Below are 16,007 nucleotides of genomic sequence, written 5' to 3' on the forward strand. Positions count from 1 at the left end.
AAGTCCATGTTGACCACATTAACTGCATTATCCTCAGAAACTCAGTCAAATTAGACAGACATGATCTGCCCTAAAAAGAAACAATCTTGCTCAATCCATATCTCTCCAAGTACAGATTCATTCTGTGAGTTTTATTACCTGGCTTATCCCTGCTGCCCTTCTTGCATAAAGGTACCACATTCACTGTCCTCCAATCAACTGACATCTCTTCTGTGGCCAGAAAAAATTTGAAAATTTCTGAAAAAGCCCCCAGTAATCTCCTCCTTTGCCATCTTTACAAACTATTGAAGCTGCTGGTACTAGTTTCTAAAATCAGGTCACTAGCTACAATCTAGCAACCTATTATGTTTGTACGACATATAATCTTGAAGCCATGATTGGATAACTTGCAACCCACCGTATTTAAAAAAAAGGTTTGAAGTTAGTACATAATTAAAACCAAAGGAATTTTTTTCAGTCTGCTGAATGAAAACAGGAGTCAGTAATATATTACAATGTGTCTTGGGAAAGAGGGCTACAATGCTGACAACTTTGTACTCAACCACTGCAAGTTACATCATGTAGTTTAATGTTTTCGTGCATGAAATAATTATACTCATATTTACCATAGTGTGCAGAGCAAATCTTTCATCTTCATCTTATGGTCATGACTAGTTTCATTGAGCAGTAGAATTATCTATTGGTTACCCATCCAACAACTTACAACTATGCCATAGTTTAATGGTAAAACTGAAATTTGTGCAGCCTTCCAAGAAACAGCAAAGGACACAGAAATTTCTTAAAATGTGAGCAAAAATAGATTCTTTGTATCTCAGGAACATCATTGTTCTTATTTTTCTCATCCTGTATTTGTATTTTATTTACTTATGTTTGGAAGAGATATGAGGTTTTAGATAATTGACTGTTAATAAGTGTACCAAGTCAGGTACCAAATGTAGTGGGGAAGAACTTTTTATTCTTGAAGGTGTCACTGGCAAGGCCAGCATTTATTTTCTATACCCATTTGTCCATAAAGTTGCTGATTAGCCACCTGCTTGAACTGCATCAGCCTGTGGTGTTGAAGGAACTCCTACAATGTTTTTGTGTAGGATGTTCCAATGTTTAGATGTAATGACAATAAAGCAAATGTTGTTATATTTCTTTAAAGCTTCTATACTGTATCAGTCAATTATAGAGCATTCCCTCACACTCCTGACTCATTCCTTGCAAATAAGGGAAAGGCTTTCAGGAGTCAGAATACCCAAACCCCTCGCCTTCATTTGTAGCTGCCATATTTGTGTAGTTGATCTAAGTAAGTTTCTGGTCAACTTGGATCCCCATGATTTTGATGATGGAGGAAATGGAAGGCAACAATACATTTTACTGTCATGGGAAAGTGGTTAGTCTGTCTTGTTGGAAATGGCCATTGACTGTCACTTGTGTAGTTTGTTATTTGCCACTTATATGCTACTGCTGACATTATTCAGGTCTTGCTGTAGACGAGCAGAGATTGCTTTATTTCTAATCAAGTGTGAATTTTTCCAAGGGTTATTGATGTTACACTCATGCAAATCTTGCTCTGATATCAAGGGCAATCTCTTCTCCCCTCACCCCTGGATTTCAGCTCATTTGTCCATTTTTCAGCAAAACTGGAGCCATGTTACTTGTAAAATCCAGACTAAGAATCAGTGAACAAGTTGTCGTGGAATAAGTCACAGACACCTTCAGTCACCTTCATGACAATTAAGAGTAGACTTATTGGAATGGTGATTAGCTGTGGTAGATTTGCTTTTTGTGATCAGAGCATACCTTGGAAACTTTCCATGTTATCGGTTCGGTCCCAATATTAAGACTGTACCGAAGCAGCTTGGCTAGAGGTGTAGCTAGTTTGGGAATACATAATTTAAGAACTACAGCTAGAATGTTCTTTGAATCCATGGTATTTATACAAGGTCATTAGAAATTCAAGCAGCAGTAGACCATTCAGCCCCTCAAGCCTGCTGTACCATTCAACAAGATTTTCTACCTGAACCCCATATCCCTTGATTCTCCAGCATCCAAAAATCTATCAGTTCTGTCTTGAATACGCTCAGTGGCTGAATCTTAACAGCACTTCAGGTAGAGAATTCCAAAGATTCTGCTCATCTACTGAAAAATTTCTCCTTTTTTCAGTTGTAAATGGCCTACCCCTTATTTTAAGACTGCTGGTTTTGCTGTATCCAGTACTCTCACCTGTTTCTTGAAATTTCTGGAAGTGAATTGTATTGGCAGAATACTTCTTTAATTGTGGGAGCTGCAGGAGGAAGCCAAAATCAATCATTTACTTTGCATTTCTGCTGAAGATAAATGTTAAACTTATTCAACCATGTGCCCAGCCTCACCATCTTTGAGTTGTTCTTGGAGTTTCTTTCTCCTCTTGGCAGTTTAATTGTCCACCACCATTTTGACTAAAAGTGGCAAGAGTACAATGCTTTGACTTGATCTCCTGATTGGAAGATTAGTTACATCTGTCCATTGCCTGCTGTTTGTGCAGATTGGCCAGCATGTAGTCCTTTATGATGATTTCTTGATGCTGCACCTTGCGTAAAAATCAAGAAAAATAGCAGGCTCGATGTTAATGGGGGAGTGAGGAATCTGCCAAGCTCTGGGTAGCAAATTGTAGTGGAATAAAAAGTCAAAGTTGAGTTTATTGTCATCTGCACAAGTACATGTATGCAGAGGTGCAATGAAAAAATTACTTGTAGCAGCATCACAGGCACATAGCATCATATGAGCAGCATTCACAAGAAAAACAAATTAAGCAAAAATGATGCATAGTTTTTACAAGAAAGAACACAATTAGAACAAAAAAAAAGTACATTTTAGTGCAAAGTGGTCATAGTGTTGCTAAACTGTAGTGAACAGGGTCTTGCCGGTTGATTCAAGAACCGAATGATTGCAAGGAAGTAGCTGTTCTTGAACCTGGTGGTGTGGGACTTAAGGCTTCTGTGCCTCCTGCCCGATGGTGGCTGCAAGGAGATGGCGTGGCCCGGATGGTGGGGATCTTTGATGATGGATGTTGCCTTCTTGGGGCAGCCCCTCCTGTAGATACCACCGATGGTAGGGAGGGATGTGCCCATGATGTATTGGGCTGAGTCCACTACTCACTGCAGCTTCTAAGAAGTGCATTCATATTGCCATACCAGACCATGATGCAACCAGTCAGGATACTTTAAACAGTACATCTGTAGAAGTTTGTTAGAGTGTTTGGTGACAAGCCAAACTTCCTCAACCTCCCAAGAAAGGCACACTTTCGTTGTGATTGAATCAATGTGCTGGGCCCAAGGCTGAATGAATTTCATATTTCTCTATTTCTTTGCGACATAGGTGAAGATGTAGACTCACAAAACAATTCCAATTCCCCACTAATTTTCCCTGTAACCAGTTCTCCCCATATTCTCATTAGTTCCTACCAGGTTCTACCAATCACCTACATACTGGGGACACGTTTACATGGGCTAATTAGCCTACCAACCACATGTTTTTGGAAGGAAGCCTATGTGATTACAGGGGGAACATACAAGCCCTACACAGAAAGCACTGGAGGTCAGGATTGAATCCAGGTCATTGGAGCTATAAAGCAGCAGCTCAACAAGATGCATCAATGTGCCACCCTAGTAGGTTTGCAGCAGATGGTGAGAGAACCAACACAAAGGATAAACCTACATGACCTCATCCTCACCGATACATTTGTTCATGGCAGCATTAGTAGGAGTGACCACTGCACAATGAGTACTATGTACTCTCTATCCTGCTGTGTGGCAATAACATCACAGAAAATGGGAATGATCCAGCAAATCAAAGTTGAGCATTCATGAGGCACTGTGGACCATCAGTAAAACTTTAACTCCTATAATCAGTAGGATAAACTCCTGCCTTTGAGATGACCTGGATCCACTCCAATTTGACTACCATCACAACAGGTCAACAGCAGATGCGATTTCTCTGGTTCTTCACTCTGCTCTGGACAACAGGAACTCGTACGTCAGGCTGCTGTTCATTGACTACAGCTTGGTGTTCAACGCAATCATCCCATCCAAACTCATCACCAAGCTTCAAGCCCTGGATGTCTCTACCTCCCTCAGCTACTGGGTACTCTATTCCTCATCAGCAGACCTCACAGAGTGAGGATCGATAACAACATCTCCTCCACACTGGTTGTCAACACACGTGCACCTCAAGGCTCCATGGTTAGCCCCCTGCTCTATTCTCTATACACACGACTGTGTGGCTAAGCACAGCTCCAATGCCATCTTCAAATTCGCCAATGACGCAAAAGTACTTGGCCTGCTTGGTCTGTAACGGTGTGACAGAGGCACTCTTGGTGAAAGCCATTGGGGCTCCTCATCCTGAGTATACTTGTGCCCCAATGGCACAGTCTGTGGGTCATATGTTGTTTCATCAACAAGCTCAGAACTCATAGAACTGGTATAGAGACAGATCATTCTCAATCCCCAAGGACTGCCAAAGAAGAAATAGGATAATCGTCCATAGGAAATGTTCCATCTGCTTCTGATTTGGGGGAAAAAAATTATGAATGCTGGCTGAGCTAAAACACAGCAACCAGTTTTATAAAGTGAACTTTGCATAATATTCTGATTAGGTATCATCTTTGGAGATGGCCTCTATCGTGCATTGTTTTATATATCATCCAAAGATATTAATTTGAAACAATCCTTTATCTATTTGCAGATTGGTTGTACAATACACTATAATCAATCATACAACCAAGTGTTGAAAGAAAGAGCCAGCATCTACATTCCACTGTCACACTGTCAGAATATCCACAGCCATGAATTCCATTGAAGTGCAGTTCACGTTGCTGTGAGAGTATGATGGGAGGAATTTAAGATGCTGCATTGTGACAGTGTTGTTCTTAATAGGCACAAATTATTTACATCAGCAAAAGCACTAATGTTCCACAAATCCATACTTGTTTGTTGATAGTTTTAGATGTTTATTTAACAAACTATGCAGCTAAAAGCTGAATGTTCATTTTAGGTATTAAGTATGATTATCTACAACTTTTGTACTGCAGTTAACAAGTGCTGTTGAGACTGCTGTTGCAAAGGAAAGGCTCTGGAATTTTTCAGAAGAGGAACCACCTGAGCGAATTGTTCTCCAAATCTATGCTGATTCGAAAAAGTATCCTTTAATAGTTAAAGAGAGGGGTACAAATGCACCCTTCTTTCAACGTAAGTAAGTACAATGATTCTGGGCAAACTTATTTTCAATATACTTGATAATTTTCAACAGGGAGAACTTGAGATCCATGTGACAAGTTGCTGGTGTTTTCAGGAGTTTTGATTATAGCTGAATTCAAAAAATCCCTTTTAGATAACATCACATTGTTCTTATAAGAAGATAGGCAGAAAATACAATCACAAAACACCATTGTGTGGGTCGGAAGAGAATGAGTCTGGCAGATTGCTATCATAGCATGTGTAAAAGGGAGAAGAAGTGCTTAGTTAAGATAATATGGTAGTGGTTGGGTCAGCACATTCACTGGGGAACTGAGAAGAGAGAAATAGCACTTTGAGAGGAAGGTGAGGGAAACTTAGATGAATACAGCAGAGAGGAGGAAAGACAAATCACTACAAATTTGTTTCTATCACTGATACCATCTCTGATTTAAATAGCTTTAGACACTGCCAAAATTAAATTCATGTCCATTTTAATCTATAGTTCACTCATATTATTTAAAGGCTAGGTGGTGTATTGCATTTAAGGGAGATGAAGCCAATTTAAACCATTTTATTTCTTAAACTGCATGTAGGAATAAAGGACTGGTTATGACTCGATCCACTTCAGTCAATTAGAACAAGTTGATCTTCATGATTCTTGCCTGGGTCAGGGGTGCACCAGGCTCAAATTAAATACAGTATCAATCTAACCTCCCACATCCTCTCCCTCCAACTTTATAATAAAAATTCCACCATCAGTGTATGTTTCAAATGCTATTTTACCTTTGTTTGGGCACAACCACAAAAGTGCTGTCCAAAATAATGAGATATTCATTTCAAGACTTTCTAATGAATCACTTATTGATTTTAGAGGAACTCATTAGTATTTTTACAATATTGGTAATTTTTTTAAGAATGCATTTTTTCTCTAAAAAGCCAATGATTAAAAATAATCCTTTTCCTAATCGGTTTTCTGGAAAATGGTCAGATAATCCTGCACTGTTGCAGAATGGAAAGAATAAAGGGAGCCCATAATTGCTGGAAGAGGGTTTCATTATTGAGGAAAAGAGGTGAATGTTTTCTCTGTAGCCATTTTTCCCTCTGAGGGGCATATTAATGTTGCTTCTCATGCCAGGCCCAGTCCCTGAGCTCCTCCATTAGATTGTCCTGCCACCCCTAACATTCATTGTTGACTAACAACATATTGATCAATATTTTGCTTGGCCTTTAATTGAGGAATTATTTAAGCAGCTAACATGGGGAACAGAGAAAGAAATGGTGGAGAGAACAAGAGATTTAAGAAAGTGGTAATGCACTTAAAAAGTATTCTGCTTTTATATTCTTCCCACCAAAGTGGAGAATATACCTCATCTTCCATGTCATTTCTTTGCCTCCACCATACAACTTGAATTCCTCCTTTGTTCTGTACCATTGTCAAACATGCATATTTTGCACTTGATGCTCTCAACAGAGTCATTGATAAATATTGTGAATAGAAGAGATCCAAGCAGTGATAAGTGGGTCACACCCTGGCATCCTAAAAGTAACCCAGGTACTCCTTGGTTTTCTTTCTGTCCTCACTTCCCAGTCTTATGCAACATTCACATGTGCAGCTCTCCTTGATTGCCTTCTGAACATGAGATTGGAAGCAAGAGTAAGGTAATTAGTCCTTTGCATCTTTCCACTATTCGGTAAGATCATGGAGCTCCTCTGCCTTATCTACTTTCCAGTTCAACTCTGTGATTTCCTTAATGTTCAAAATCCTTTTGATCTGAGCCTTTTGAATATATTGAATGACTAAGCATCCAAACTTTCAAGGATTCAGACTCATTGATATTTATCCTCATTGCAATCCTGAATAGCCAGCCCCTAATCCCAAGACTGTGCTCACTAATTCTAAATACTCAACTAGGGGAAACTGCCACTTAATATCTGTCCTGTCTTCACATCTCAGAGTCTCACCTGCTTCAATGGGTTATCTAAAATACGGTGAGAAAAGTTGCTGCATCCTCAGTCTCTCCTCAAAAATATATTTCATCATAGTTATGACCACTGCACCAGCTGCAAATGTATGTCCTCCCTTAGTTACAGAAATCAATACTACATACTGTACTTCAGGTGTGAATTAATTAATGCCATATACAATTGCCGCAAAAATTCCTCACTAATGTAATCCATGACCCTTGTAATAATGGCTAACTTTCCATTTGTCTTTCTAAATCCTTGCTATAGTTGCATTTTAACATGATACACCATTTAAAAATTTGCTTTTCTACTATTGCTATGATAAGTAACTTTCTATTTTCCAGCATTATATTCCATTTGCCCTCCTTTCCCACTTACATTACATGCCTATGTCTCTTCTCAGGCTCATTATACAGGTCCTCCCCAGCTTACGAATGCCCAACTTATGTACAACCTGTACGTACGAGTGAATGTTTGGGTTACGAACAGTTCACGGGGACAGAACCATGCCGTAACCTGGGGAGGACTTGTATCGTTCTCACAGTTCAGTTTTCTATTTATTTTTGTACATTAGCACAGCAGGCACGTAGTGTAGTGGTTAGTATAATGCTTTATAGTGCCAGCAACCCGGGTTCAATTCCAGCTGCTATCTGTAAGGAGTTTGTACGTTCTCCCCACGTCTGCGTGGGTTTCCTCCGGGTGCTCCGGTTTCCTCCCATATTCCAAAGGCGTACGGGTTAGGAAGTTGTGGGCATGCTATGTTGGTGCCAGAAGCGTGGCGACACTTGCGGGCTACCCCCAGAACACTCTACGCAAAAAGATGCATTTAACTGTGTGTTTTGATGAACATGTGTCTAATAAAGATATCTTAAAAACATCATAATCCACTGCTCATCTATGTCAATAATACAGATTCTAAAAACTGAGGGCCCAGTAGTCAACCTGTGACATTTCACAAGTAATAGGTTGCAAACCTCAAAATGACATATTTATTCTTACTCTATTATCTGTTGTTTAACTGCTTCATAAGTAATATATTACTCTAACTGCTAGAACATCTATTTTATGTCACTTATTTTTGTGTGAAAGCTTATTAAATGCCTTTTGATATACTATACAGTTCTCTTTATCCAGTCTATTAGTTAGATCCTCAAAGCTCTATTAGTTGATAAATGTTGATTCTATCTCATCACATCACGACTGTCTGTGGACCTGTTATCACACCCCTAGTAATGGATTCCATCAATTTCCTCACAGCTGATATCTGGCTGTCAGGTCTATAATTTCCTGTTTTATCCCTTCTATCTTTCTTGGATAATGGTGCATTTATAACGGTCTAATCCATCAGGAGTTTTCAAGAATCTAGGGAATTTGGAAGGTCACAAATATCTGCCATTTCTGCAGCTATATCTATTTTAGCTGCAGGACGTAGTACATCAGGCCCACAAGGTTTATTGAATTTTGGCCACCTAATTTCTCCAGTACTCTCACTTAATGAATATTAATTAGTTTAAGTTTCTCACTGTCATTAGACCCTTGGTTCTCTATTATTCCTGCTGTGTTTATCATGTCATCTGTGAAATATGGAAGTCAGAGATGAAATATTTAATGTATCAGCCATTTCCTTTATCCAATTTATAAATCCCCCCGTGTTCGCATCTAACTATTCCTTTTTACGCAACCAGTTGTTATGTTCCTTGCTTGCTTGTATTTTTCCCTCCCTTTCTTTGAATTTTTAGTCATCATTTACTGGTTCCAAAAGTTTAATGCTCAGATTTACTATCCTTTTTGGCAACCTTATAACCTCTTTTTATACTTCAGTTAACCTCCATGGATGGATCAGTTTTAAGCTTCTTGTTTCTTCAGTTGAATATTGAGAAATTGTTATTAAATATTTCATTCAGTGTTTGCCATTTTTTATCTGCAAGCAAAACACTGAATCTAATTTTCTTTGCTCTCTCAGCCATATCTTCATACTTTTATTTAAGCTGAATTATCTAGTTTCTGATTTAAACATATCATATCCAATCTCATGATAAGATTCTGTAATGGTGATTACTTTCCTTATTACAGGTTGTTCTTATTTCATAACAAGTGCTCCTGTTAGGGGATCTATATATTATTCCTACCAGTGTTACTTGTACTTTTTTTTTATCTCTTAGCTCTACCCATACTGATTCACCTTCCCACGTTCAGTCAGGATTATTCTCCACCATTGCTCAAATGTCATCCTTTATCATCGGGGGTGTCAGGTCCCACCTCTATTCCTTTTTCATTTTGGCAGTCTTTTTTTAAATATCATGAAATAATTATTTCCCATCCTTGGTCACCACATAAGTATATCTTTGCAAATGGTATCAGAATAAATCCATTACTTGTTTCGCTAATTCACCTATCCATCCGATTTCTAGTTACTGACCAGCAGCTCACATAAAGACTCATCTACGAAAAGACTGATCAAAGAGGGTCTTAGTCTAATGCTGTTTTTGTTTTGCTGATCTCAGAATGGAGTTGATCCCTAAGATTTGGCCCAGTATTGGAATTAGGCAAAGGACTTTCACTGATGTCCTGAACAGTTCATGGAGTTACATAGGACAGAAGCGGGCCCTTTGGTCCAATTCATCCATGCCAACCAAGTCGCCTACCTGAGCTAGTCCCATTTGCCTGTGCTTGGTTCCATATCCCTCTAAACCTTTTTTATTCACGTACCTGTCCAAATGATCCTCTGGCAGCTGGTTCCATATACCCACCACCCTCTGTGTGGAAGACTTGACCTTCAGGTCCCCTTTAAATCTTACCCCTCTCACCTTAAACTTTATCCCCTCTACTAGTAGACTCCTCTACCCTGGGGAAAAAGACTGTAACCATTCACCTTATCTATGCCCCTCATGATTTTATATAGCTCTGTAAGGTCACCACTCAGTGTCTTATGCTCCAGGGAATAAAACTCCAGCCTATCCAGTCTCACCTTATAACTCAAGCCCTGCAGACCAGACAACACCCCTGTAAATTTTTTCTGCACCCCTTTGTAGTTTAAGGACATCCTTCCTATAACTAGGCAACTAGAACTGCACGCAATTCTCCAGGAAGTCCCACCAACGTCTTGTATGGCTGTAACATGACATCCCAACTCAATACTCAGTGCCCTGACTGATAAACGCAAGCGTGCCAAAAGCCGCCTTCAAAACCTTGTCTACCTGTGTCACCACTTTCAGGGAGTCACGTACTTGTACACTTTGGTCTTTCTGTTCTGCAACACTCTCCAGGGCCCTGCCATTCCTTGTATATGTCCTGCTCTGGCTTAACTTCCCAAAATGCAACACTTCACTCTTGTCCAAGATAAATTCCATCTGCCATTCCTTGGCTCACTTTCCCAGTTAATCTAGATCTTGTTGTAATCTTAGATAACCTTCTTCACTGTCCACTGTGGCACCAATTTTGCATTCAACTGGCTAGCTCGCTCTGGATTCCATGTGATCTAACTTTCTAGACCAGCCTACCATCCAGGACCTTGTCAAAGGACTTGCTTTAGATCATATCTATTGCCCTGCCCATGTCAGTCCTCTTGTACATCTCTTCAAAAAACTCAAATTCCTGAGACACACTTTCCCACACATAAAGCCATGCTAGCTGTCCTTACCCATACCTCTTGACCAGGTCACCTCTGCCTCAGAAGAGATCCCAATGGTCCAAGAACCCCTTTCCCTTCCGTACCACCTCCTCAACCACTCATTCATCTGCCCTATCCGCCTGTTCCTACCCTCACTAACATGTGGCACAAGGAGTAATCCAGAGATTACAGGCCTTGAGGTCCTGCTTTTTAACTTGCCTAACTCTCTATATTCATTCTGCAGGACCTCATCCTTTTTCTACCTATGTTGTTGGTACCAATGTGTACAACAACCTCTGGTTGCTCACCCTCCCCTTTGAGAATGTTCTGCAACTGCTTGGAGACATTGTTGACCCTCGCACCCAGAAGGCAACATACCATCCCGGAATCTTGGTCACGGCCTCGGAACCTCAGTTACAGCCGCAGAGTCTCCTGCCTGTCTCCCTACTATTGAGTCACCTGTTATGATAGCCCTCCTTGTGTCCAGCCTCCCCTGCCATGCATCAGTGCCAGTCATTATGTCACAGATTTGGCTTCTGCTGCTGCTCTCCTTTGAAAGGTCATCCCTCCCACCAGTATCCAAATTGATATACTTGTTAGCGAGGGAAATGGCCACTGGGGAATCCTACACTCTCTGTTTACTCCCTCTATCGTTCCTGGTGGTCACCCAATTACCTGCTCGTGTGCACATTAGGTGTGACCATCTTACTATGCTCCTGTCACAGATGCTCCTGTGAGTCCCAGATGCAGCTCCAGCTGCTTGTTGGACACAATTAGAAGCTGCAGCTGGACACAGTTCCCACAGGTATAGTCACCAGGGACACTAGAAGTTTCCCACATCTTCCACATCCTGCAGGAGGAGCTTACGACTGCCCTAACTGCCATCTCAAAACCGTCAAGACTACGGAGGAAAGTAAAATATCTTACCTTTATCACTGCTCAGCCACCTTGCCGAAGCCTTTCGAGACAAAGCCTTAGCACTTGCACCTCAAACACAACACTGCAACCCCACAAAAGCCACTCTCATAATGACCACTCCAAAATGGCTGTTGCAGAAACTCGTTTCATTTCGTTTTAGTTGTTATCAGAGATAGAAAGGATTAGAAACTATACGCTGTCTCACTCTCTCAATGTTGAAGAACTACAAAATGATGCAAGCTTAATGGATGAATCAATGTCAATTCAGATGTTACAAAAATAGAGGGAAGAAAGATTGAATTGAGAATAAAATTAAAATAAACACTTTCTGATATAAATTTACGATTTTCATCAATTAAAACATGAGGATATGAGAATCCACAATTGTAAAGGTTGAATTTTGATGCCAGAGTTTGCTTGGCAGAAATTGACACTTAAATCCTTGTTGATAGGGAATCCTCACTTGAAATAACTTGCTTTATTTTATTCAAGTGCAGGATCTTCATACCATTCAATGCATTTAAATGAGGATCCAGACCATGAGATATTTTCGTGAACCTGACAGCAGTGTGATACATTTCTAAAAGCAGCTTCTCAATTTTGCACTCAAGCACCTCATCCAGTATTGCTGTGGCAGTTGCACTTACATTAGGCCAGTGCTTTTGTTGGCTTCTATGTTACTTTCACAGTAATTTCTGAGCTCCCGAACTCCTGCACTTAATTCTAGTACTGATCCAAATCTTAGTAATCAACTCCATACTCAGACTCCATTTCTATCAAACCTTGTTTTACATGTTTAAATTAAATGGTTTATTTTAATTCATTTTTAAAAATTTGATTAAATTAACAAGTTTAACTTGTTATTTCAATGAAGTATTTTATTTTTAAAATTTCTTAATATGCTCCACTTGTCTATCTGAAAGAGCAAGAAAAATGTACTATTCACCAATCAGCCTGCTGTACTGTAAGTAGTACCTTCCAACCAAATGGAGGTTACAGAAAAATCTTTCTTTTTGAAAACATGATTTAATTATTCTTCTTCTTTGAACCTTTTTCATACATTTTTATTGATGGATGATTTATTATCATTTTTCTGCACCAATCTGCACTAAACAGTGAAATGAACAAAATTTGGAATACTGACTGAATCAAGCTTACATACTCTACTGCAAAAAGACAGAAAGAAGATTCTCCTACCCTTCCCCCAAACCCCTCCAACAAACTGCCACTCTCACCAAAAATTTGCTGTCTCACTATTTAAGATGTACTTTTTAAATGACATTTCTTCAGCCTCAACCAAAAACTTAAAAACTCTGAATATTTTGAATGAAACCAGAAATAATTGCAGTTTTAAATCTGATAAATAAATTTATTTATACAATTTGAGAGGAAATTTCAAGCTGACATTTTCCTAAGCTCTTTACATACAGAATGAAGTTACGAACTTATGATATTCACAATCCACAGGTAAGAGTAGGTCAATTCTCAATTCAGATTGTGTAGGCGACCGGCGATCCCCCGCCCCCCCCCCCCCCCCCAGTCCGTGTTATGAGGGTGGGAAGGTGAATGTTTGTGTTCGTGGAAAATAGGTCAGTATCATGATTTTCCACGATGCAAAGCCATGTCATTTGTGTAAGTGTTAAGAAACCCTAGTTGAAAAAAATTGTGTTTATTTATTTACTTTTTCACATAAATTCATTGAGGGTGAATTTTATTCTGTTTCTCAAATTCTTGGGTAATGATTTGTGAATTCTGTAAGGACAAATTGTTGTAAACTGAACGGCCGTAACACGGCTTGCCTGTAATCCATTATCATTCACGAAATTCAAATTACGTAGCAATTCATATTTTCCACTACGTCAAAAATTTGCTGTGTTATTTCTTTCACTCAATTCAAAGAATAGGAATGTTTAAATTTTTTTACCTGATAAAAAGCCTTGAATTGTCAGAAACCAGCTATAGCTTTAATTTTTCTTTTAATTTAATACTTCTATCTCGTACCATTCCGTGTTTTTAGAAATATACAAGATAACTGGCGGGCTTTGGAATTGGTGTGGAAATTTGATAGATCCAAGCACAGGTTATGTACTGACACTTAAGGTTTCAAAATGACATCAATACTGTTTTGCATTGTTATGTAACTTAGAAGTATATTAACTAATAAAAAAATATAGCTATGGTTTGTGGAATGGTGGGGCAAAACGTGTTTAATAATATCTCGACCACAGCATTACAAACAGACCAGATGTGAGATAATAACTGTAGTGTGTAGTTGCATGCCTAACAGTCGAAACCGCATCCACACATAGTTCCTTTTTTATTCTCATTTACCTAAATTCATGGAGCAGTAATTATTACATTTTCTATTCATCTTTATTATCTAATTTAGAATCCAAGTCAAGCAAACTGGCTAAAACAAAACTTCTAATGGAGAATTTGAGTTCACGGCTCATGAATTGATAATAATAAAGATCCAACTCAAAAAGTACAAGAGTCAAGGAATAAGGTGTTCAGGAAAGATAGGGAAAGGACAGAAGTTGGGAATTTGGTGATAGATCAAAGACACAATATATTTGGTTACAATTTAAAGAACAGAGAAGTTATTATGCATATTGGGATATACTCTGAGTCACTTAATGGTGAGAAGTAGATAAGAAAGCAAATTAGCAGTCAAATTACAGAATGATGCAAGAACCACCAAACAGATTTAATTTATCCTAATTCAGATTAAGAGGGTAAAGGTGCAAAGAGAAAAGAGGAAGAACAATTTCTGGTATGCATACAAGAGGACATACCTGGTTTATTTGTTTCCACCCCAATGAGGAAGGAAGTAGTACTGGATCTAGTTCTGGGAAATAAGTGGGGCAAGTGGAAAAGGTTTCGGTGAAACAGCATTTGAGAAACAATGATTGTCAGGTTTAGGATAATAATGGAAAAGGAACATAAACTTAAAACTAGTTATTTGAAGGAATCTGGGACTGAAAATCAAAAATTCATTGGCAAAATAATCATTATGTTTATAAAGGATAGCCTTCAAAGTCTGACCTGCCTGGTCACATTCTCATGAAGGGAAAAGAAAGAGTATTTAACAAAAAACAAACTGCTGAAGGAACTTAGCAGGTTAGGCAACATCTGTGGAGGGAAATGGACAATTGATGTTTTGGGTCGAGACCCTTCATCTGGATTGAAAGACAGAGAGGAGATAGCCTGTATAAAGAGGTGAGGAGAAGGGGTGGAGCAAGACTTGGCAAGTGTTAGGTGGATCCAGGTGAGGAGGGAAGAGTGGAAACAACGACAGAGGTTGGGAAGTGATACGTGGAGGCAACAAAGGGCTGCAGGGGCTGTTGCCTCCACCTATCACCTCCCAGCTTTTTGTGCATCTGCAGCTTCTTGTGTCACCAAAGAGCAGACAACATTAGTTCACCCTGATAACAAAAGATGCAGAAATTAAATGAGACCAATTAAGAGGTTTTGACAAACGTAACGAGAAATCCATCACCAACAACAGTTGTGACATTTATATTGAGCAATTTCCAAGGTACATTATCAAACAAAATTTCCACATTGACCTGCATAATTAATTTATCTACACATGACCAAAAGTTTGGTCAGGAAGATGGATGTTAATAACTGAGATATTTAGAGAGAGAATTCCAGAGCTTAGGGCCCTGGTAGCTGAAGATCAAGAGATGAGATGGACAGAAGTGTGGGGTAACATATTTTGGTGAGAAAAATGAAAGGTGGTGTACAGTGGCATGCAAAAGTTTGGGCACCCCTGGTCAAAATCTCTGTTACTGTGAATAGCTAAGCGAGTAAAAGATGACCTGATTTCCATACGGTATAAAGTTAAAGATGACACATTTCTTTAATATCTTAAGCAAGACTACTTTTTTTTTATTTCAAAATAACAAAAAAGGAAAAGGGCCCAAAGCAAAAGTTTGGGCACCCTGCATGGTCATTACTTAGTAACACCCCCTTTGGCAAGTATCACTGCTTGTAAATGCTTTCTGTAGCCAGCTAAGAGTCTTTCAATTCTTGTTTGGGGGATTTTCACCCATTCTTCCTTGCAAAAGGCTTCTAGTTCTGTGAGATTCTTGGGCCGTCTTGCATGCACTGCTCTTTTGAGGTCTATCCACAGATTTTCAATGATGTTTAGGTCAGGGGACTGTGAGGGCCATGGCAAAACCTTCAGCTTGTGCCTCTTGAGGTAGTCCATTGCAGATTTTGAGGTGTGTTTAGGATCATTATCCTGTTGTAGAAGCCACCCTCATTTCATCTTTGGCTTTTTTACAGACTGTGTGATGTTTGCTTCC

The 16,007-nt window shown here is 39.3% G+C and overlaps 1 protein-coding gene across 1 annotated transcript in view; it reads left to right on the forward strand.

The window, feature by feature from the left end:
* The window catches only part of LOC127567739 (protein odr-4 homolog), a 37,086-nt gene that overhangs the window by 16,419 nt on the left and 4,660 nt on the right, over positions 1-16,007 (forward strand). The window contains exons 6-7 of the mRNA XM_052010723.1: positions 5,057-5,163; positions 13,125-13,161. Coding sequence (XP_051866683.1) covers positions 5,057-5,163; positions 13,125-13,161 — 144 coding nt within the window. The remainder of the gene's footprint in view (positions 1-5,056; positions 5,164-13,124; positions 13,162-16,007) is intronic.

This window comes from Pristis pectinata, chromosome 3 (assembly GCF_009764475.1).
Source record: "Pristis pectinata isolate sPriPec2 chromosome 3, sPriPec2.1.pri, whole genome shotgun sequence".
In the NCBI taxonomy this organism is placed as follows: domain Eukaryota; kingdom Metazoa; phylum Chordata; class Chondrichthyes; order Rhinopristiformes; family Pristidae; genus Pristis; species Pristis pectinata.